Below are 22,807 nucleotides of genomic sequence, written 5' to 3'. Positions count from 1 at the left end.
CAGCGGTAACAGCAGTTTATACTTATGTAAGGTTCATGACATGCTTTCTGCCATTCCGAACACTCTGGGTCTTAGTATCTCATCCTTACAATAGCTCTAGAAAGCAGATACCATTATTACGCCCCTCTTTACAGATGAGGAAACACAGGCACTGAGAAGTCACATCGCTTGTCCAAAAAACATAGTGCTTAACGGCTGGGGCTCAGGTCACATTCCTAAGAGTCTGACTCCAGTCTGTGCTCTACCTGTACTGTCTGATACGGTCTAGCTGTGTCTACCCCCAGATCTCATCTTGGATTGTAGTTCCCATAATCCCCATGTCTCATGGCAGCGGACCGAGTGGGAGGTAACTGAATCACAGGGGAGGTTACCTTCACGCTCGTCTTGTGACAGTGACTGAGTTCTCAGGAGACTTGATGGTTTTACAAGGAGCTTTCCCCTCTTTTGCTCCGCACTTCTCTCCTGCTGCCGTGTGAAGAAGGACGTGTTTGCTTCCCCTTCTGCCATGATCGTAAGTTTCCTGAGGCCTCCCCAGCCGGAACTGTGAGTCAATGTAACCTCTTTCCTTTATAAATTACCCAGTCTCGGATATTTCTTCATAGCAGCACGAGAAGACTAATACACTATCTCTCAACACAATACTGTCTCCCAAGTCCTTTTCCTGGCTGTGTTATATTTTGCTGAACTTAAGAAGCAATTATAAAAATCAAATAAAACTTTATTCAAAGGGGTTGCAGAATGCCATTTACCCTAACTGCCTATCTGACTACAAAAAGACTTATTTTCTCTGATATCCTACCACTTCCCGGAGGCCTCCTCTTAAAGGGAAATGGAGGCGCTGAGCAAGGGTAGTGATTACCAAACCTGGCTTTGCCTCAGTCATCTGGGAACTCCTTAAACAGAGAAGTATACGCAAAGAATACAGACAAAAACAGCAAAGGACATAAACACAGTTCACAGAAGTACTAATACAACTGTAGGCTCTTAAACCCTATTAAAAAAATACTCGGCCGGGCGCGGCGGCTCAAGCCTGTAATCCCAGCACTTCGGGAGGCCGAGACAGGCGGATCACGAGGTCAGGAGATCGAGACCATCCTGGCCAACACAATGAAACCCTGTCTCTACTAAAAATACAAAAAAAAACTAGCCGAGCGAAGTGGCGGGCGCCTGTAGTCCCAGCTACTTGGGAGGCTGAGGCAGGAGAATGGCGTGAACCCGGGAGGCGGAGCTTGCAGTGAGCTGAGATCCGGCCACTGCACTCCAGCCCGGAGGACAGAGCAAGACTCCGTCTCAAAAAAAAAAAAAAAAAAATACTCAATGTCATTCATAATAAGAGGAGTGCACATTAAAACTAGACTGAGATGCCATCCTTCTACATCAGACTAGCAAAAATTCACAAGTTGGCTAACACACTCTATTGGCAAGGCTGCAGGAAGAAAAGGCACTGGATATATTGTTGGTGGGAGGGAAAACTGGTAAACCTCCTAGAAGAGTGCCTTAGCTATACATCAAAATTATAATACGAATGCCGATAACCTTCATGGAAGTGATTATTACTCTTTCCGAGAATTTAGCCACAGATCAGCAAAAGTGTGAGACGAGATAAGCATAAGGTTATCTAACACAGAATTGTCTGTCATATCAAAAGACTGAAAGCAACCCAGTGCCCATAAATGGGAGACAGACTATTTTTTTGAAGTATGGTCTATTCACACAATAAAATGTCATAGCCTATAACAAAGAAAGAAGAAGTGCTCTATTCTCTAAATTGCAAAAATCTCCAAGACACTTTGTTTAGGTGAAAAACAAAAAAAAAAGGTCCAAAATGCTGCACCCTCTCTATGGTCAGGGGGGGTGGGTGCGGGGGTGCGGTGGCAGATGAAATCTGCACTGCTATTTGCTTGCCTATGTACAAGGAAACTCTGAAAGAATACATACAAAATAGTACTCTTCTGCACTGCTGGGAGAAGGAGAATTGTACAAATAACCTTGGAAGACAATCTGGCAGAGGCTGGTGGTGCTGAAGCTGTGCACATACTAACTACAGCAATTCCAGTGTAACAGGTGTGTCCTAGACAAGACACAGAACGTGCGTCTGTGGGACACATGCTGGAAGATCTCACGGCAACTCGGCCTGCAGTAGCAACACCCGTGAGCACACAAAGAAGCAGAACAATTCTGAGTGGAAAAAAAAAAAAAAAACAGCTGCAGGGTCTGTGGAGTTTGAGGCCATTTACACAGAAATTCTAAAACGTGAATAAAGTATCATTTACCATGAATGGGTGTATACACATATAAGTGAAAGTTTTTTTTATTGCTATTTTTCTTTAGAGACAGGATCTCATTCTGTCACTCAGGCTGGAGTGCGGTGGCCCAATCACAGCTCACTAAAACCTCAAACTCCTGGGGCTCCAGCGATCCTCCTGCCTCAGCCTTCCAAGCAGCTGGGACTACAGGCTGTGCCACCATGCTTGGCTAATTTTTTAATGTTTTATAGAGATGGCATCTTGCTATTTTTTCCCAGGCTGGTCTTGAACTGGCCTCAAGTGATCCTCCCGCCTCACCCTCCCAAAGCACTGGGATTACAGAAGTGAAAGTATTTTTTTTTTTTAAAGCATACCAAGATAATAATAAAGATCAAATTCAGATAAAAGTGCCTTTGGGAAGAGGGAGAGACTTAAATAGGGGAGATGTTTCAATTCTATCTGCAGCATTTTAGACCTTAAGAGGATATAAAAATGATACAAAATAAAAAGAGAAAAAACAATTCTTAAGTCCCCAGTGAATCTGAACCACTGGAAATCTACGTTGTTTACATCTCCAAGTGTTTCTGATCTAATGACAGTATCTGGAAGGAAGGACACCAGCCCATCTCAGGTCTCTGCTGGCCTAAGATAATTCTGTAACTGCTTGAAACTAGTTTTGTCATCTGACTTTCCTTTCTAATCAAGACTTCTTAGGTTCCTGCACCATTATACGTAATGGAAGTAACAGCACAGACATGAAAAACAGAGTAACTGAACAACTTAAACTCTTTAGAAAAGATACTTTACCCTGTATTATTTACTTTCCTTTTAAGAAAAATCAGCAAATGCTTAAAAAAAAAAACTTGCAAGTACTTCCGTTCATAAATAGAGTCATCATTCTATAATTAGCTAAGTGCCTCTATCTATAAGTAGCTCCCATCTGGTGAAACGCGACAGAAGATTATTTCACTCCATCAGCATCTGACATCTTGAGAAACTTTTGTTTTTACTGGTCTGTTTGTCAGTGTACTGTCGGCTCTACGCCCTCTCCCAGTGACACTCCAGATGACTTCACGTCAGACCAGTACCAGCAAGAAGGGAGCTGCTCTTCAGTGGGCAGGAAATACTTCACTAACTGTAAGGACAGAGGAGAAAAAGCAGAAAGCTGAAGTTTCAGAGCGGCCTTTCTTGGGTTTCCACTGAGGAACAGCTAAGCATGGAATGCAGAAGGATGGGTACAGGTGACCAAAAGCTGGGATCAGGTGAACAAAACAGAATCATACAGAAAGCTTCACACTGAATTCCATAATTGCTGTTCCCGCCTTATGGAAGGGATGGCACTATGGTCATAGAAATGTGGAATAAAAGAGGGAATGGCAAACTGTCAGATGGCCCAACACGATGAGAATGAAATGTGAAGCCAGGAAAATCTGACTTGGACCCCCTGCTTGATCATTTATCGATCATGGTAGCACTTCACCCACCTGAGACTCAGGCTGTCAGCTGACAAATGAAACTACACACGCCTGTTCTGAGGATTAAGAGACAATGATGGCAGAGAAGTTCCTTGTGAGTGTGAAGGGCTTTAGTGAAATTGGTAATGGTGGTGGCTGACGTATAACATATTAAAGCTCTATGCTGGGAAGGCTAAGAAAACTCGACAGTAAAAACTCCCGATCGTAGGACTTCCAGAAGGATCGTCCAGAGGGGGAAAAAGCTCTTCTCAATCTCCCATATGATACAGATATGGGAAGAGCCACAGCCCCTGCCAACAACATGAAAAAGAAAGCATCTGTGTGTCCTGAGCAGCTGGCAGACAGCGGTGGGAGCTACTGGTCTTATCATGGGGTATGAATCACATGCTTTCCTGCAGATGACAGCGAAAGAGACTGAAGGTTGATGGAGGGAGACCTGTGTGGTATAAGACCCGCTGCTACGAAGTGTTTTGCCACCCCACTCCTGAGCCCTTTTCTCACAGCAGGTACTTGCTGGCAATGATGGACTAGGTGGGTTGGGCCAATCTTCCTGAAGAAGACAATTTAGAAAAGCAAGATAACCATCATTCTTCACAGAACTAGAAAAAAAATCCTAAAATTCATAAAAAAAAAAAAAAAAAAAGAGCCCACATAGCCAAAGCAAGACTAAGCAAAAAGAACAAACAAAAGAAGGCATCACATCACCTGATTTCAAACTATAGTATAAGGCCATAGTCACCAAAACAGCATGGTACTGGTATAAAAATAGGCACATAGGCCAAGGGAACAAAAAAGAGAACCCAGAAATAAACCCAAATACTTACAGTCAACTGATCTTCAACAAAGCAAACAAAAACATAAAGTGGGGAAAGGACACACTGTACAACAAATGGTGCTGAGATAATTGGCTAGCCTCATGTAGGAGAATAAGACTGGATCCTCATGTCTCACCTTGTACACAAATCACCTCAAGATGGATGAAGGACTTAAACCTAAGACCTGAAACTATAAAATTTCTGGACGATAACATCAGAAAAACTCTTCTAGACATTGGCTTAGGCAAGGACTTCATGACCAAGAACCCAAAAGCAAATGCGATTAAAAATAAAGATAAATAGCTGGGACTTAATTAAACTAAAGAGCTTTTCCACGGCAAAACCAGTCAGCCGAGTAAACAGACAACCCACAGAGTGAGAGAAAATCTTCACAATCTATACATCCAACAAAGGACCAATATCCAGAATCTACAACAAACTCAAACAAATTAGCAAGAAGAAACCAAATAATCCCATCAAAAGTGGGCTAAGAACATGAACAGACAATTCTCAAAAGAAGTTATACAAATGGCTAACAAACATACAAAAAAAATGCTCAATATCACTAATGATCAGGGAAAGCAAATCAAAACCACAATGTGATGCCACCTTATTCCTGCAAGAACGACCAGAATCAAAAAATAATAGATGCTGGGGTACATGCGGTGAGCAGGGAACACTTCTACACTGCTGGTAGGAATGTAAACTAGTACAACCACTATGGAAAACAGTGTAGAGATGTCTTTTTTTTTTTTGAGATGGAGTCTCCCCCTGTCACACAGGCCGGAGTGCAGTGGTGCGATCTTGGCTCACTGCAACCTCCTCCTCTCAGGTTCAAGCGATTCTCCTGCCTCAGCCACCCAAGCAGCTGGAACTACAGGCACCCGCCACCACACCTGGCTAATTTTTGTATTTTTAGTAGAGACAGGGTTTCACCATGTTAGCCAGGATGGTCTCGATCTCCTGACCTTGTGATCTGCCTGCCTCGGCCTCCCAAAGTGCTGGGATTACATGCATGAGCCACCGCACCCGACCTGGAGGTTTCTTAAAAGAACTAAAAGTAGAAGTACCATTCAATTCAGCAATCCCACTACTGGGTATCTACCCAGAGTAAAAGAAGGCATTATATGAAAAATACACTTGCACACACATGTTTATAACAGCACAATCTACAACTGCAAAAATGTCGAACCAACCCAAATGCCTGATAGTGAGCAATGCCTGGGCCAAAATCCAGAAGAAGATGGAAATTCAGAAGGGAAGCCTGGTGGCTGGGGCTGCCTTGCCATCCCAAGGGGGCAGCTGAGGGGCAAGGTAGAACTTCCAATGGCTCAGTGGGAAGAGAGATCCAAGTTGTAGTCCAGGGCATGCCAAGGATGGGGTCCCTGGCAAAACACCCACAAGCAGGATGGAGACCCCAACGGAATGTAACTTGGAGTTAAGAGTGAACTGAAAGAAATATAAACCTACCTTTGAATGGACTGCGGGCTGCCTTAAAGTTACCTGGGTGGCTCTGAAAACCTCAAACCTTGAATTTAGAATAAACTGATTTTGGAGTGCTAACATCCCCAAGCATGTGGGAGAGGCAAGGGAAAATGTTCCTTGGTAGTGGAAAGCGGAGTTCTAGGAATGAAGTTATTTCCATAGGAACAACTGGGGACCCACATGAAAAAGAATGAAGTTGGACTCCTACTTCACACTGTAGGCAAAAAATTAAATCCAAGTGGATCAAAAGTCTAAATGTAAGAGCTAACATTGTAAACTTCTCAGAATAAAGTATACATGTAAACCTTCAGGACCCTGGATCAAGTAATCATTTCTTACACATGACCCAAGAAGCAATAAAGAGCAAGGAAGAACTGAAATCTGCCTCCACATGGACGGACCTTGAAACCACGACGCTAAGTGAAAGAAGCCAGCCACGAAAGCCCATGCACTGTAAGAGCCACTCCTGTGAAACGCTGACAACAGACGGCTCTACGGAGACAGGAAGCAGCTAAGTGGCTGCCTAAGATGGGCGGGGTGCTGGCAAAAGGGCAGTGACTGCTAATGGGTACGGCGTTCTTCGTTTTTGAGACAGGGTCTCACTCCTTTCACCCATGCTGGAGTATAATGGTGTTGTCACAGCTCACTGCAGCCTCAACCTTCCAGGCTCAGGTGATTCTCCCACCTCAGTCCCCCGAGTAGCTGGGACTACAGGCACGTGCCACCATGCCCGGCTGATTTTCTGTATCTTTTAGTAGAGACAGGGTTTCTGCATGTTGTCTCGGCTGGTCTCAAACTCCCAGGCTCAAGCAATTGGTCCACCTTGGCTCCCAAAGGGCTGGGATTACAGGTATGGGCTGCTGCACCCAGCCAGTACAATGTTCTTTTGGGAGCGATGAAATTCAGAATCTAGATTATGGTGATGGTTGCACAACTCAGCGAATATACCAAAAAAAACACATTGAATTGGACTTGAAAAGGGTGAATTTACAGTATGTGAATTATACCTCAATAACGCTGTCATAAAAAAATTATTTCAATAATTTTTCCCCTAATATAATGCCTAGCGTGAACTTGAGATAACCTGGCACAAGGATGTCAAACATGACCTGAACAAGAACAGCACAACGGACAACAGAACCAGGTTCAAACCCCACCAAAACCAGTGTCAGACCACCATGCTGATGACATTCATGAAGACAAAAGTCAACGTTTCTAAAAGAAATTTAACACTGCACAAATAGTATTTCCAGCTTGAAGAAGAAACAACTACAAATTCTAGATAAAAGCCAAAACGAACTCTAAAACAAAAACAAACCAAAAAGATTACAGATTCCAGGCCTGCACACTACTGCCATGGACGGAATGTGTTCCCCCAAATTCATATCCTGAAATCCTAACCCTCAAGAGGATGGTGTTACGAGGCAGAACCTCTGGGAAGTGGTAGGTCATGAGGGCAGAGCCCCCACGAATGGGACTGGTGCCCTTGTAAAAGAGGTCCTAGAGACCTGCCTTGTCCCTTCCACCACATGAGGAAGGCACACATGGAAGATGCCATCTGTGAACCAGGAAGCAGGCCCTCGCCAGACACTGAATGGAACGGCCCCTTGATCTTGGACTTCCCAGTCTCCAGAGCTGTGAGAAATACATTTGTTGTAAATAAGCCATTCAGTTTATCATATTTCATCAGAGCAATCCAAGTAGACTAAGACAACTACCATCACCAAAATTAAGAACCCAGTGAACAGGAACAAATTTAATGGCAGATTAGAAGCAGCCAAAGAGAGAAATAATGGGCTGGAAAGTCACAAGAAAAATAAACCAGGCTAAAGAAGAAAAAAGAATGGTAGGGCTGGACACGATGGCTCACACTTGTAATCCCAGCACTTTGGGAGGTCAAGGTGGGTGGATCACTTGAGCTCATGAGTTCAAGACCAGCCTGGGCCACATACAGAAATGCTGTCTCTAGAAAAGATACAAAAATTAGCTAGGCATGGTGACATGTAATCCAACCTAACTTGGGAGGCTGAGGTGGGAGGATCGATTGAACTCGGGAGGCAGAGGCTGCAGTGAACCGAGATCATACCACCGCATTCCAGCCTGAGCAACAGAGCCAAGCCTTGTTTCAACAAAGAAAACAGGTTGGTAAATACAAAAAGACAATAGAAGGAAATATACTGAGAAAGTCTAACATATATTTAAATGTAGTCTCAGGAAAGAAGGAGAAATGGGGAAAAGCTGTATTTTAAGAAAATGGCTGAAAAATTTTCCCAAAACTTAGAAAGATAACAATCCACAACATTTCAGAAGCCCAGCCAATCCCAAGCAGAATCAAATTTTAAAAGAATCCATATGCAGACACAATAAAGTGACGCTGTAGAAAATAAAAGTAAAAGAGAAAGTCATAGAAGCAGCCTACAGAGACAAGCTGCCTTTTAAGTATAAGAGTGAAAGTGACACGGGTTTCTGAGTAACCTCCACATCATCCGAATATTTAGCTATTAAAGACGAAACTCTTTGGGTTAATTCATCTTGCCTATGCTTGAACAAACTTAAAATTAAAATTGAAATGGATCTCAGAAAGGCACAGGGTACTGAAACGGCTGCAAAACACAGCAGACAACCTACCTTCAGCCACTGCTCAGCCTGCTCCTTGCTCTGGACGGCAAGCACCAGCGGGTCCGTGCCCTGCTGAGTTATCTTCAGCTCGTGCTTCTTCTTTTTGCTGTCTTTCGGGATGTACGTAATGTTGCAGCCTTGCAGCGGCAGTTCCATCTGAGGCTGCTGGTCCTTGGAACTTTTATAGCACTGCATTCAACACAACAAATCAACTGATATTATAAGGGAGTTCAAACAGAAACGCTGAAGAAACTCTAGCATCATGAAAACATGAGTGCGGGAACAGCATCGGAAGGTCTGAATCTGCAGATGAGCATGTTCACACACACACAGTGCTCCTCACCGACACTTCGCCTCCAAGCGTGAAGAAGTACACCCATTCACTGACTCACAAAAGCTTACTGAGCATCGAACGCTGGATTCAACAAACACCAAAAGTCCCTCCTCGGATACATTTATGATCCAGTGGAGCTTCTCCATTGAATTACAGGAATGTATTTACATAACTAAAAACATAGGCTGGGCACAATGGCTCACGCCTGTAATCCCAACACTTTGGGAGGCTGAGGCAGGTGGATCACTTGAGCCCAGGAGTTCGAGATCAGCCTAGGCCATATGGAGAAACCGCATCTATACTAAAAACACAAAAAATCAGCCAGGCATGGTGGCGCGGTCCTGTACTCCCAGCTGCTTGAGAGGCTGAGGCAGGAGGATCCCTTGAGCCTGGGAGCCCGAGGCTGTAGTGAGCCATAATAGCACCATTGCACTCCAGCCTGGGTGACAGAGACTCTGTCTCAAACAAACAAAACAAAACAAAACACCCAACACACACACATAAATATATATTTAACATGTTTATTTAAATGTATATGTAGAACACATTTATATTTATGTGAATAATATATAAAATATACTATTAGATTTGTTGCAACTCCACAGCCCTAATGAGAGATCATGTAATCGTTCGGGTACTTTAATAAGTGATATTGCTTGGTATCTGCCTATCTCATCTTCTTTCTGAAAGACATAAATTATTTTAGTAAGAGGATAATATCAATACATAGTGTACAAAGCTGATCCATCTACACAACGGACATTCACTCTAAAGATTTCGATGGGTAAGATTAGAACTGAGACTTAACTCAAATGGGTCTTGCTTAATCTTTATCTGTAAAACTGAGAATCAAATCCATGCCCAAAGCTTTCTCCACCCCCGTCTGTTTACCTGTACTACCTGGGGCCAAAGCATACCTCCTAACAGTCCAAGAGAGCAGATCGGGGTCCTGGAGTGCAGTGGCACAATCTCGGCTCACTGCAAGCTCCACCTCCTGGATTCACGCCATTCTCCTGCCTCAGCCTCCCGAGTAGCTGGGACTACAGGCACCGCCACCACGCCCGGATAATTTTTTGTATATTTAGTAGAAACGGGGTTTCACCGTCTTAAGCCAGAATGGTCTCGATCTCCTGACCTTGTGATCTACCCGCCTCAGCCTCCCAAAGTGCTGGGATTACAGGCATGAGCCACCGTGCCTGGCCCAGGGAGTTTCTTAAACTTCCTGAGTCTGTTTCCTCATTTGCAAAATGTGTTTTGCAGTTATTGTTATTATTATTTTATTGAATTAAGTTATCAGCAATAATAACATCTGCTACCAAGTGCTGAGTTTCAACATCATATGAGGCATTTCAAGCACCTCAATCAGCATGGTGGCTCATTCTGCAGATTATGAAACCGAGGTGCAGCTGATTAAGTCACCTGCTTGAAGAGTCAGGCAAATTGAAAAGCGACAGATCAGGACTCCAGCTCCAACTGTGTACGTGCAGAGCCTGCAACTTGACTCTAAACATTCACTGATGAAGGAAGGAAAGAATAGACAGCTATTTTCAGAAGGGATTTCTAGAGTCCTTTCCTGGTTTGTTTCGCGTGTGTGTGCGTGTGTGTGTGTGTGTGTGTGTGTGTGTGTGTGTGTTTTGTTTTTTGAGACAGAGTCTCACTCTGTTGCTCAGACTGGAGTTCAGTGGCATGATCTTGGCTCACTGTAACCTCCTCCTCCCGGGTTCAAGCAATTATCCTGCCTCAGCCTCCTGAGTAACTGGGACTACAGGCGTGCACCACCACACCTGGCTAATTTTTGTATTTTTAGTAGAGACAGGGTTTCACCAGATTGGCCAGGCTGGTCTCAAACTCCTGACCTCATGATCCGCCTGCCTCAGCATCCCAAAGTGCTGAGATTACAGGTGAGCCACAGCGCCTGGCCTTCCTCTTTTGTTGTTCTAAATCCAGTATGTTGAAGTACACAGATAAGAAATACATCTCCTTTTCAAAAACTCAACTGATCTGAAAAGGGAGAAAAAAATACCTCAACTAACCTCAGATTTTTATGAATGTTTACCATTTGAGATATTTTGCATTTTGAGTACATATAAAAAGAAAGGTGAAAGGCAACTAATTGTACAATGGAAGGAATCAGAAAGGGAATTTTATTTTTTTATTTTGAATTGTGTAAACCTTTGTAGTCAATATATAATAACTGTACGTATTTATGGGGTACACAGTGATGTTTTGATACATAAAATGTATAGCGATCAGATCAGGGTAATTAGCATGCCCACCATCTCGAACCCTTATTTCAGAAAGGGAGCTTTATAACATATTCCTCCTTAAGTTAAATGTCTCACAAGAGATATGCTATCAGCAATAGGACAAGGTGCAATCTGGCAGTCCTAGCAGGCTGGATTTCCTGGGAAGTCGCCTCTACAGCAGACAGCAGCATGCAGGAGGTTAATGAACCGGCGTCCTGAAGACAACACCAGGAGCAAGGAGAGGGAGGAGTGCGGTGGGCAAAGATGCCCAGTTTGAGTGGCCTCAGGGATGGATACCACCATGAGAGCTCTGGGGCTGGAAGACCCCATCAGAGCTGCCCAATGAGTCTGGGTCTGTACCTCCCACACATACTGAATGCAGACCCCTGGGGAGGAAGCTTGGCCTTGGGCTCTAGGCCCCTCTTCAATGCAGACAGTCCCCGAGGTGGGTTCACCAGTCCTGCCAAGGAAATGCGACCTTCAGTCCTGAAGCGGGAATCTGGGTACATCACAGTACCCACCCCAGAGCTACCTGAGCACAGAAGGAACAAGTTCCAGAAGGAGATACAAAAAAAGCTGTTAATGGCGGTAACTTGTGGGAAGACAGACTGGGAACATTTAGGGGAAGAATATGGCTTTTTCTTTTCTGTGCTGTTTAAACTTGGAAAGCATTTGCTTTTATCACTGTTCATTATTTTTTATGCCGATGGGGGTCATCTGGGCCCTGAATGACAGTCAGTTTCGAAAGGAAAAAAGCTTCATCATAAAAATAACTACCTTTGATTCTGCATTTGACCAAAGACAGTGCTTTCACCTGCTTGTCCACTAATTTCTTCTTAAATATTCACAACTACTCTAAGTCATAGGTATTATCATCCTGGTTTTGAAGGGGGAAAGCTGGTAGGAGCCCAAATGGAAGACAAAGCAGGGGAGGGGGGAAGAAGTCAGGGGATGAGGGAGAGGAGGGCAGGGGAGAGGGACCAGGGACTCAGAACCCCAAACCGTTAATCCCTACGCACAAGCACGAAGCTTCCCTCACTGGATTTGGAAGCTTCTCTTTTAAATGAAAGTTGATTATGCATTTCTAAAACATTTACATAATATATCCACATCTTGTAGCCATTATATCAGACTGTAAATAAGGACTACATTAATCTTCTTTTTCTCATTTTTTAATATTCCCCATGGCATCATTTTTGGCACATTCTAAATCTGGGAGAAATTCAGGCCACACTTGTGGAAAAAATATGTACTCTTTTTAAAAAAACTGAACAAAAACATTAAAAAATATATAATATCCTAGGAATCTAGTTAAAAAAAAAAAAGATTCCCACAATTCGAAGACGAAGCCTGGATTTACAAAAAAAAAAAGAGGATTATCTGTTCCACTACAGTGCTCTAGAGAAACATAAATTCTTGTTTTCTAATTAATGATCTAATTTTGAGCAGTGTTTCCCCCAAGGTTAATCTGAAGGAAGAACAAAAGGCAAAAACATACTTTTAAAGTTCATAATTCCAATAACCAACCACGGTTTATAAAAAAAGGCAGGAGGGAAAAAAGGAAGGTGGAGAGGGAGTGGGGAGGAGGGAGGGATGCCACACACCGTCCTCCCGGGCTGCAGCCTCCCTGCTGGGGCCTCCACTGGAATAACCCCACAGCAAGGTCCAGGTTCTCCCCTTCCCTGCTTCTCTGTTCCTTACTTGTCTTCCTGTTCTGCCTCTCAGATTAAAAAAAAAAGAATTGGCCCCAAGCTTTCCAAAAGAATTTCCTTTCCTGGCTGCTCCCTGTCCCACTTCTATGAGCTGGCTTTGAGGAATCCACTGACTCATTACAAATGAGAAAATCCATCTTGCAACTCCTGGCAAGTTAAAATCTTGTGCATTTCCACAGACGTAAACCACAGACACGGCCTGGGAATGGGAATGATTTTGTCTGCTGGCTGCTTTTGGAGCTGAGAAACCAGCAACCTTGAACACACAACATGGGTGAGTGCTCCCTGACGGCGCACGGGGGCCCCCGGCGTGGGACTGTGGCAAGCTCAGGGTACCCGGCTGAGGTCTGAGCGCTGCCCTTCCTGCACAGCTGATGTTAATGGTGACTGGATATAAACTCCATGGCTTTTGAGTGCAGCAATCTTACAAAAATGCAAGTGATTCCAAATGTCTTACCAGCAGCTTGGTGTCTTTGATGACGCAGAGCAACTTGGTCCACTGGCCGAACCGCTTCTTGCGCAACAAGAAGGCGCAGATTTTGGCATCCTTGACCAGGTCCATGGAGGCCTCCTCGGAGGGCCACTGGTGCCGAGTTTTCTTCCCCTTCCCATCCTCCTCCTCTTCATCATACGATTCGTAAGAGCTGCTCATCGCATCAGAATCATAATCTGTAAAAAATAAATGTACACTGGTAAAAGGACTTTTTTACCTTGACGTTTACCCCTGGGCTCAAGAGCACATCATCATGTTTTTCATCACCAAGTAACTGAAGGAAAAAGGGACTTCTGCTCCTTAAGGGAAAAAACAACAATAACAAAAACATAATGCTAAGACTTGGGTGGTGGAAACTCAATGAAAAGCTGAAGTGCCTACAAATTCTGTTTATAAAAACTGTTTCTAGACTGTTTCATATGGACCGGACCTACGCTGACCCGACACTGGCTTGACACGGACTCCTCGCCACATTCCTGCCGGACGAGCGCCATCCTCATTCTGCAGCGTGTTCCGCCACACGGAACTCTTGCCCATGGAGGTCCCTTCCGCTCCTGCGTCCATACCTTTATGTCAAAGTCCTCCTGAGGCTGCCATCTGCCTCTCCCTGCTGGCATCCCCACACACAACATCCCTGACACTCGAGATGCCACCAACGGCCACCTCTCCCTTCTGGGGCATCCTTGGAACTTTCACAGAAATGTACACTTGTCCTTCTAATGATGCCCGTCTCACTCTGTGACACACTGGCATGTATACTGCTGTGACTGACAGTTTCCCAAACATATCACCCCTCTGTCACCTCAGGGTCTCTGCATGTGCCACGCCCCCTTGCAAGCTTCCTGTCCATCCACTTGCCCTCCTGCCTTTGCCTGGTAAGTACTCTCATCTTTCGGGGTTTAACTTCCTGATACCTCCTCCAGCAAACCCTCCCCGAATCACCAAAGTTGGGTGCTATGGACTGAACTGTGTCCCCCCCGAAATTCAAGTGTTGAAGCTCTAACCTCAATGACTGTATGTAGAGATAGGGCTTTTAGGAGGTTACTAAAGTTAAATGAGGTATTAAGGGTGGGGTCCTAATCCCACAGGTCTGGTGGTCCTGTAAGAAGAGAGAGAGAGAGAGCTCTGTCCCCACCATGTGAGGACACAGTGAGAATTTAGCCATCTAAAAGCCAGGAAGAGGCCTCACCAGAACCCAACCGTGCTGGCAGTCTAACCTGGACTCCAGGACTGACGAGCTTCTGCTGTGGAAGCCCCGAGTCTGAGTCTCCACATGGCCCACCACAGAGCGGATCACAGCGCACCTCAACACTGACCCCCACTGCAGGCTGTAAGCCCCCTGAAGAAAAGGAGACCATCTTGTTGGAGGTGATCTCCCCAGCACCTAACAAAGTACCTGGCACAGGGCAAGGACCCAAATAACTGTAGAAGGAAGCGCTGTTAAATGTATTTAAAATATACCGACAAAGCCCTTGGCAGGGTGAATGGCGTAGTAAAAGTGCTTCCTAAATACCAGCGACCGTCTTTCCTCTCATTACTTTCAGCTGTGCTGGGTGATAAGCTCCCTGAGACAGGATCTGATTCATCTCTGAATTCCCCTCAGCCCCCAGAATCATCTGGAACACGTTTCTTTTTCAAAACATACTTCAGGGATGAACACCTAAATGATAAATGAATGAGAGATAAGGAGAACAATGGCCAATGCGGTTGGCTGTGCAATGCAGCACAAGTGCCAAAAAGGGCAGAGTCTACACAGAAGAGAACTCATATCTTTACTTGCTGGAAACTGGAGTTTAAGTTGTACTCGGTATCATGTTTGTTTTATAATTTCCTTGCAAAGATTCAACACAAACAGGGAGGGACGGAAAGATTTCAAGTTTAAGTTGAATTTTCCACAGTGAAAAGTCATCCAGGAAGCCAGGTGTGGTGCTCACACCTGTAATCCCAGCACTTTAGGAGGCCGAGGCGGACGGATTGCTTGAGCCCAGGATTTCAAGACCAAGCCCGGGTAACATAGCGAGACTCCATCTCTATAAAGAATAAAAAGCTAGCCGGGCATGGCAGGGCCCGCCTGTGGTCCTAGCTACTCAAGAGGCTGAGGCAGGAGGATCATCTGAGCCCAGGAGTCCGAGGCTGCAGTGAGCTGGATCCTGCCACTGCACTCCAGCCTGGGCAACAGAACAAGACTCTCTCTCTTTTTTTTAAGTCCAGGAAGGATTTTAAGCAAAAACTCAGGAGACTGAAGAGGTACCTTTGGCAACAGCACTAGGAATGGGTTGAAGAAGGGACGAGGTAAGAGACAGGAGCAGCTCAGAGGCCATGAGGGACGCCATGAGGGCTGACTCAAAGGTTGGAGGTGAACAGAACGTCCTGGTCTGGGTCACAGGTCTCTTCCCTGATTCTCTCCCTGCTTCACATCACCCCTCCACCCGCAGGTGGGTCCTTCTCACTGGCTCCACATCCCCCTCCAACACACCCCACACACCCATCGGCACCTACACCCACCCAGCACCCCCGCTTCACAGGGCAGCCACAGGTGGCTACTTACATTTCAGTTTTCATTCAAGTCCCACATGTCAAGTGGATACTGGGGGCCCGGGGAAAAAACACTCCCCCTGCTGCCAAAGCTCTGCTGGACAGGGGTGGAGGGGCGAGATCTTTACAGTCTAGGGCAAAATGCAAGCTGTCATGGAGCCGGGAACGAGGGGCCAGCACACGCAGGGGCACAAGGAAGACGGCAGAGAAGACGTTACTTTAGAGCCAGGCCTCGAGACAAGCTGTTGCCAACCAGAGGAAAAAGTCTGAGGAGGAGAAACGCAGTGAGTGAAGGCACTGACAAGCATCAGATGCTGCCAAGGCGCAGTGGGTCCCTCTCAGCTTCTGGACAGGACGTGAGCGAGGCCACAGAGCAAAGTCCATGGTTACCCTTGGCTGTGCTAGGAAGGGACAGGGGCCTTCTGGGGCAGACGGTGTTCTACCCTTGACCTGCATGGTGGTTACTTGACCTGCATGGTGGTTACCGCATGGCTTCTTTATGATAAATCATTGACCATATACTCATATTTTATACACTTTCTGGTAAATGGATTTTACAAGAGGGTTTTTAAAACAGTGAGCATGGCTAGAACAAGGGTATGTGGAAGGAAACGATGGAACATGAAATGAGAAGCCGGGCAGAGGCCAGACCACAGATCACGTGCTGTGCTACGATCCAACGTAAACTGAGGGGTTCTGGAGGGGCCATGGACATCATCCTAGCTTTATTTCAGAAAGATTCTCATAGTGGCGTGGAGGACCACATAGCCCTCAGGGCTCAGCCACTTGCTGGAACATCAAGTTCAGTAAATAATGAAGTAAAGATTTAATGAGTCAATTAGTTATAAATGAGAAAACTACCTTTGATTTCACTCATTCGACAAACATATTGTGAGCTCTACTCTATGCCAGGCACTTTTTAAAAATTATCTACATTTACATAGCAGGAGCTAGGATAAAGCCATGAAAAGTCAGGCCTGCTCCAAATTTACAAAGGTTTCTCACATCCACCATCTCACTGGACCTCCCAGCCACTTGGAGATGGGCACATAAGATATTAGTCTTACTCAGAGAAAAGGAAAAATGAGGCTTCAAGACTACAAGAGTTATCCAGGATCACAGGCTTGGTGAATGACAGGACTGAAACGTGAACCCAGGCCTTCTGATTTTAAATGGAAAAAGTAAACTATGTTCTAGCAGCCCTTTCATCCTTGGGAAGGAGTTGAGGTCTACAGCTATGAAAAAGACAATTAAGTTCATTGTCTTGCCTTCTTCTAAAAATATAGAAATGACAGACCCATTTTTAGAAAAATCAGCCAACTTAGCAGCAAGAAGTCAGAAGTCACCGAGCCTAAAGGATAATGAACTCTCCAGAAAGTATGCTTAGCGATGACCCAATCAAGAGAATTCTCCAGAAAGTATGCTTAGCAATGAACCAATCAAGAGAACTCTCCAGAAAGTATGCCTAGCTATGACCCAATCAAGAGAACTCTCCAGAAAGTATGCTTAGCGAACACCCAATCAAGAGAAGAGACTCTCACTCAGGATATCGCTTGGTAGCTCCACCAGCCAGAGCTGTGGTCTAGGACTTTGAGAAGTTCACTGTCTGGGGGATTGGGGTTTTGGATTACATTAAGAGGTAATGAACGCTTTGTGAAAAATTATGAAAGACTCAGAAATGGGGAGCAGGGAAAAGAATTCCTGATTGCCTTCTAGTCTTATAGTAAGTGGTACAGGTATTCACAGAGAGATGAACAGAGAGGTTTTATTTCAGGGGTACTCAGAGGGGACACTGATTAGACAGCATCAGGTCCATCCCATTCAGATGTCTACACTTCGTGTAGATTAAGGCAGCAGACCAAAGGGCCAACAACAGAAGCGTGTGAACTCTGTTGAAAGGACGTTGTTGATTAGAAAATGCTCTTTGTATCAGTCAGAACTCTCCAGGGAAATAGAAGCCATAGGAGATAGATAGACAGATGGATGGATAGACAGATGCTCAGGCGGATGGATGGATGGATGGACAGGTGGATGGGTGAGTGGGAGGAAGGAAGGAAGAAGGAAGGAAGGAAGGAAGGAAGGAAGGAAGGAAAGAAGGAGGGAGGGAGGGGGAGGGAGGGAAAGGGGGAGGGAGGGAAAGAAGGAAGGAAGGAAGGAAGGAAGGAAGGAAAGAAGGGAGGGAGGGAGGGAGGGAGGGAGGGAAGGCGGGCAATTTATTAGGGGGAATGGCTCACGTAATTACAGAAACTGAGAAATCCCACAACAAGCCGTCTACCAGCTGGAGACCCTAGGATGCTCGTAGCATGGCTCAGTCTGAGTCCAAAAGCCTCAGCATCAGGGAGGCAGATGGTGAAACTCTCAGTCTGAGATGAAGGTCTGAGAATCCAGGAGGTGGGGAAGTGGGGGAGGGCAGCGGTGCTGGTATAAGTCCTGGGGTCCCAAGGCCGGGATGCGTGAAGTTCTGACGTCCAAGGGAGAAAGATGTCTCTCAGCTCAGGGAAAAGAGAGGCCCATCGGCTTTCCTGTTTCTGTTCTCTCTGGGCCTCCAGCCTATCAGATGGTGCTGTCCACACTGAGGTTGGTCTTCCCCGTGTGGGCCACTCAGACCCACACGCCAGTGATCCCTGGAAACACCTCACAGATCCACCCAAAAATAATGCTTCACCAGTTCCCTAGATCCTCCTAATCTAGTCAACTTCACACCTCAAATTCACCACCACACTCTTCACCAGAAACTAGCTTCATGGGCAGGAATTGCTATCATAGTGTCGTTCTGATGAAATTAAGGAACACTCCAATAAACTACTATTTTTAACTATAAAATGTTCATTCCAGAAAAAAACTGCATAAAAGCAATGGCAATCTCACACACACACTGCACATCAGAGCCAGGAACGGTGCGCTGAGAAGGCGGTTAGGGTGTCACGACTTTGTAAGGGCCATGCCTTCTCTCCACCCAAATTACATAAGAATTTATCTTTAAAAGGCACACGAACCACAGACAAAGGTTAAGTGATGAGCAAGTGTTCTCAAGGGGACTGGAGGGCCACGGAGACCCTGCCTTTGCGTTTCAATGCACTGGTTTTGCTGAGGCCATAAGCAGGAGACCCATCAGGCCCCTGTCTTGGTTTCTGACCTCACTTTTCAGAGGCAGCGCAGAAAGGCTGGCAGAAAACATGGCTCCTCTAGGGCAGGAGCTGTGGCCCTCATTTCTCTTGGAGTTCTAGTTCTGAGCACAAGGCTGAGCAAGCACAATATTAGATGTTTCACAATTTAAAAAAAAACTTGAATTGAAATTCAGCATAGAAAAATCAACAGAACAAAGGAAAGGAGTGGAAAAAGCACAGCCCTTTATCTATCAGTAAGTGTCCATTGAGCGCATATTACCTGCCAGATGCAAAACAGACAAAAGCCTTGGCCCTCTTTGTTCTCACCCTTGGATGAGGGGGAAAGAGAGGACGAACGGGCTATCGGAGAGCAGGGAGGTGTCCAAATAACACAACACTGAAGTCCGGCTCCTTTCTGGAGCTGCTCCGTCAGGTCTCAATGTCGTTTCGTAAGAATGATGATGGTGCTTTGCAGCTGTGTCTAGCGTTTTCAGACTCACAAAGGGCTTTCCCCTCGATCCTTCTGGCTGCCCCACACAACTCTGTGGAAGGCAAGGCATTTGGAGTGCAGAGAAAGGTTCTCCATCCCACATCCTCACTTTGGCAATATCCTTAAACACTTTTCTACTTGAGATTCTTACAGGATCAAAATACAAGAGCTATTTAAGGGCCAAGAAGTTTTGAACAATTACTATCCTTCTGCATTACAGATGTTCTGCTCTTTCATGCTGCTGTGACGGTGTAAAAGGGGCTGCGGTTGGCGGTGGAGGGCAGTGAGCAGGGGAGGAACAGGTGGTAGGTAAAGGGATGAGGAGAGAAGCCCTTAGAAGAACTTTGGCTTTAACTTTTGAGTGGGATGGGAAGCCATGAGAAGGCTGTCAATAGAGCAGAGATCTGACTTACGTTTGATAATGGCCAGTCTAAGTCCAAGATCTCACTCTAGAGGAATAGAGTAAGTCATTTAACTTATTTGAAACTCAGTGTCTTTAAGATAATCTTGTCTCTCTGAGAGTTATTGTGAGGGTAAAATGAGGGACACAGGATAGCTCCCTGTGAACCTGAAACTCCAGAAGCAGGTGTAACGTACTTGTGCACATACCCATCCAACACTGGGGCCTGAGGAAGTGGGTGCTCATCTCCAAAAACCAGTGGCATTACATAATGTATTTCATACACACACACACACACACACACACACACACCCCATAACATCAGAAATGCCATTTCAACCAATCCCCCTGGAGGAGAGAGAGGGAAGAAGGCAAAACAGAGGAATCAGAAAGCTGAAAATAAAACTGAAATCTACGTCTGAAACCAAAACACCCAACGAGTGTTGTTGTGAGTTTATGCTATGTCAACGTAGCTAACTGGAACGCCACTTCCATTGCTCTGTTTGGTCTGGGGTAGGGTTGGCCTCAAGAGAAGCTGTGAGGGACGTGGAAGGAAAGAAGGAAACAAGTAGGCCCATCTCTGAGGCCAGCACAGGGCGCCAGGCCCTGCGGAAGCTCTGGTATGCTGCACACCCTGCTGGTGTGGGGCAGCCATGGGCTCAGGTCCTCCAGCTGCTTGCTGCAGGCTCTCCTGCTTCGGTGTTTTGGACAACTCCAGAGCCAAGGGCACCTGCATCTTGTGTGGGTCACTTGTGTCACTGAGTCTGGAGGAAGTCATAGATGAGTTGCAGTTTGACCTCATGGGTTTCCATTTACCCTTGACCTCCTGCGCTTCACGGCCAGCTTTCCTTCCAGAGGGTGGGTCCTACCAGGTGCTCAGGCCACAGTCACCCACAGACTTCAACAGCTTCCGCAAGTGTGCAAGGCTAATCTAGAATAAGTCTTCTATCCACATCGTCATGGTTCTGCTTTTCTGATGAAACCCTAACCGCTCCGCAGGTTGGTAATGGACACTCTGGCAGGCTCACCCAGCGGAGGCGGGTGTGGACCTCTGGGAGTTTGGAGCACGGCTACACCATCCTTTACAGAGAACCACCTTACTTCTGAGGAACTACTTTCGGCTAGCGAAGCCCTGGCAGAGACATCAGGCTTCACCATGGGGCACCAAGAGAAGAGGAAACCTAAGTCGCCCTGCATGGCCCACAGGCTCTCTGACCCATGAAGGGACACTCTATGCTCAAATCAAAGCGGGTGTGTGAGAGCAGGCTCCATCCACGCCAGAAGATGTGAGCCAGCAAGGAGCCCTTAGTCCTGAGAGCTGCCTCCTCCCTCAACAACCATTCACGAACACTGCCTAATGGTTTAGTTGGATGACTGACAATGGAGAGAAACATGATTAAAAAACAGGTAACAAACAACTGGTCTGCAGAAGATGCTGTCAACAGACCTTCACAAATGGACACATGATGTAAACAGACCCAGCAGAAGAGGATCTTGATACTCAGGTAAATGCCACCACCCACTGTATCTACATCAGTCAGCCTCATTCTCCATACTCGGGTAAATACCACCACCCACTGTACCTACATCAGTCAGCCTCATTCCCCAGACTTCTTGTCCAAATGCGCTCATGTACATGTGGACATGATGGCAGGAATACAGGTTATGCATGAACTCAGCAACACGGACTTCACTCATGGAAATTAATCCGACTCCAGATACTTCCGAGTACCCTACCTGCCAACAGCAAACGCCAACATCAACCTCCCCACCCCACCCCCACGCCCTGACACCATCCCTGGGATATCAGCTGGCACCTCATGGCAGGTTGTTATCACTGGTCCACTTCCATCATGAAGAGATCATTAAAATAAATTTCCTGGCCAGGCGCGGTGGCTCAAGCCTGTAATCCCAGCACTCTGGGAGGCCGAGACGGGCGGATCACGAGGTCAGGAGATCGAAACCATCCTGGCTAACACAGTGAAACCCCGTCTCTACTAAAAAATATGAAAAACTAGCCGGGCAAGGTGGCGGGCGCCTGTAGTCCCAGCTACTCGGGAGGCTGAGGCAGGAGAATGGCGTGAACCCGGGAGGCGGAGCTTGCAGTGAGCTGAGATCACGCCACTGCACTCTAGCTTGGGTGACAGAGAGAGACTCTGTCTCAAAAAAAAAAAAAAAAAATTCCCTTCTGGGTCCACAGGGCCTTAAAGAATGTCCCGTTCTCCACGATGGGATCCCCACACCATTGCTTCTGACCAGGGAACTCATTTACAGCAAACGAAGTACATGACAATGGCTCTGTGCTCAGGAAATTCACTGATCTTGCCACAGTCTCCAGCACCCTGAAGTCGCTTGCCCAATAGGTCAAAATACATATATTTTTAATATCCAGTTATAGTGCCAACCAACAGGTGGCACCTTGTGGGCAACAGACTTCAGAGTATCTTCTGGTACTATAGGTTTTGACTTGGTGGCTCTGTTTCTCCCACAGCCCAGATTCACAGCCCAAGAATCGAGGGGTGAAACGCGAGGAGCCTCCTCTCCCTATTACCCCCAGTGACCCGCTAACAAAATGTTTGCCTTCCTTCCCTAAAATGCTGGACTGCACTGGTCTAAGGGCAAGACAGGGCAATGGTTTCATTAAACTGGAAGCAGAAGCTGCCACCTGGCCACACTGGGCTCCTCATGTTAGTAACAGGCAAAGAAGCGGCTCCTGCAGTGGCTGAGGTGACGGACCCCAACCGTGAGGAAGCCGTTACCCCACAGTGGGAGTAAGGAAGAACACGCAGGGGACTTGGAAGACCCCCTGAGTGCCCCCTCTGTGTTCTCACACCCTCTGATTAAAGTGAA

At 46.1% G+C, this 22,807-nt stretch overlaps 1 protein-coding gene across 6 annotated transcripts in view; it reads right to left on the bottom strand.

Annotated features, from left to right (window-relative positions):
* AFAP1 (actin filament associated protein 1) overlaps positions 1-22,807 on the bottom strand; it is a 193,920-nt gene that overhangs the window by 75,890 nt on the left and 95,223 nt on the right. For all 6 annotated transcript variants that reach the window (XM_033213651.1, XM_033213654.1, XM_033213655.1 and 3 more), the window contains 2 exons: positions 13,390-13,601; positions 8,650-8,829 (listed from right to left, as the gene is read on the bottom strand). In XM_033213651.1, coding sequence (XP_033069542.1) covers positions 8,650-8,829; positions 13,390-13,601 — 392 coding nt within the window. The remainder of the gene's footprint in view (positions 1-8,649; positions 8,830-13,389; positions 13,602-22,807) is intronic.

The sequence above is a fragment of the Trachypithecus francoisi genome, unplaced genomic scaffold, assembly GCF_009764315.1.
Source record: "Trachypithecus francoisi isolate TF-2019V2 unplaced genomic scaffold, Tfra_2.0 Lachesis_group1, whole genome shotgun sequence".
In the NCBI taxonomy this organism is placed as follows: domain Eukaryota; kingdom Metazoa; phylum Chordata; class Mammalia; order Primates; family Cercopithecidae; genus Trachypithecus; species Trachypithecus francoisi.
Note: the sequence above shows the minus strand (reverse complement) of the source record. Positions and strands in the feature narration are given on the sequence as shown.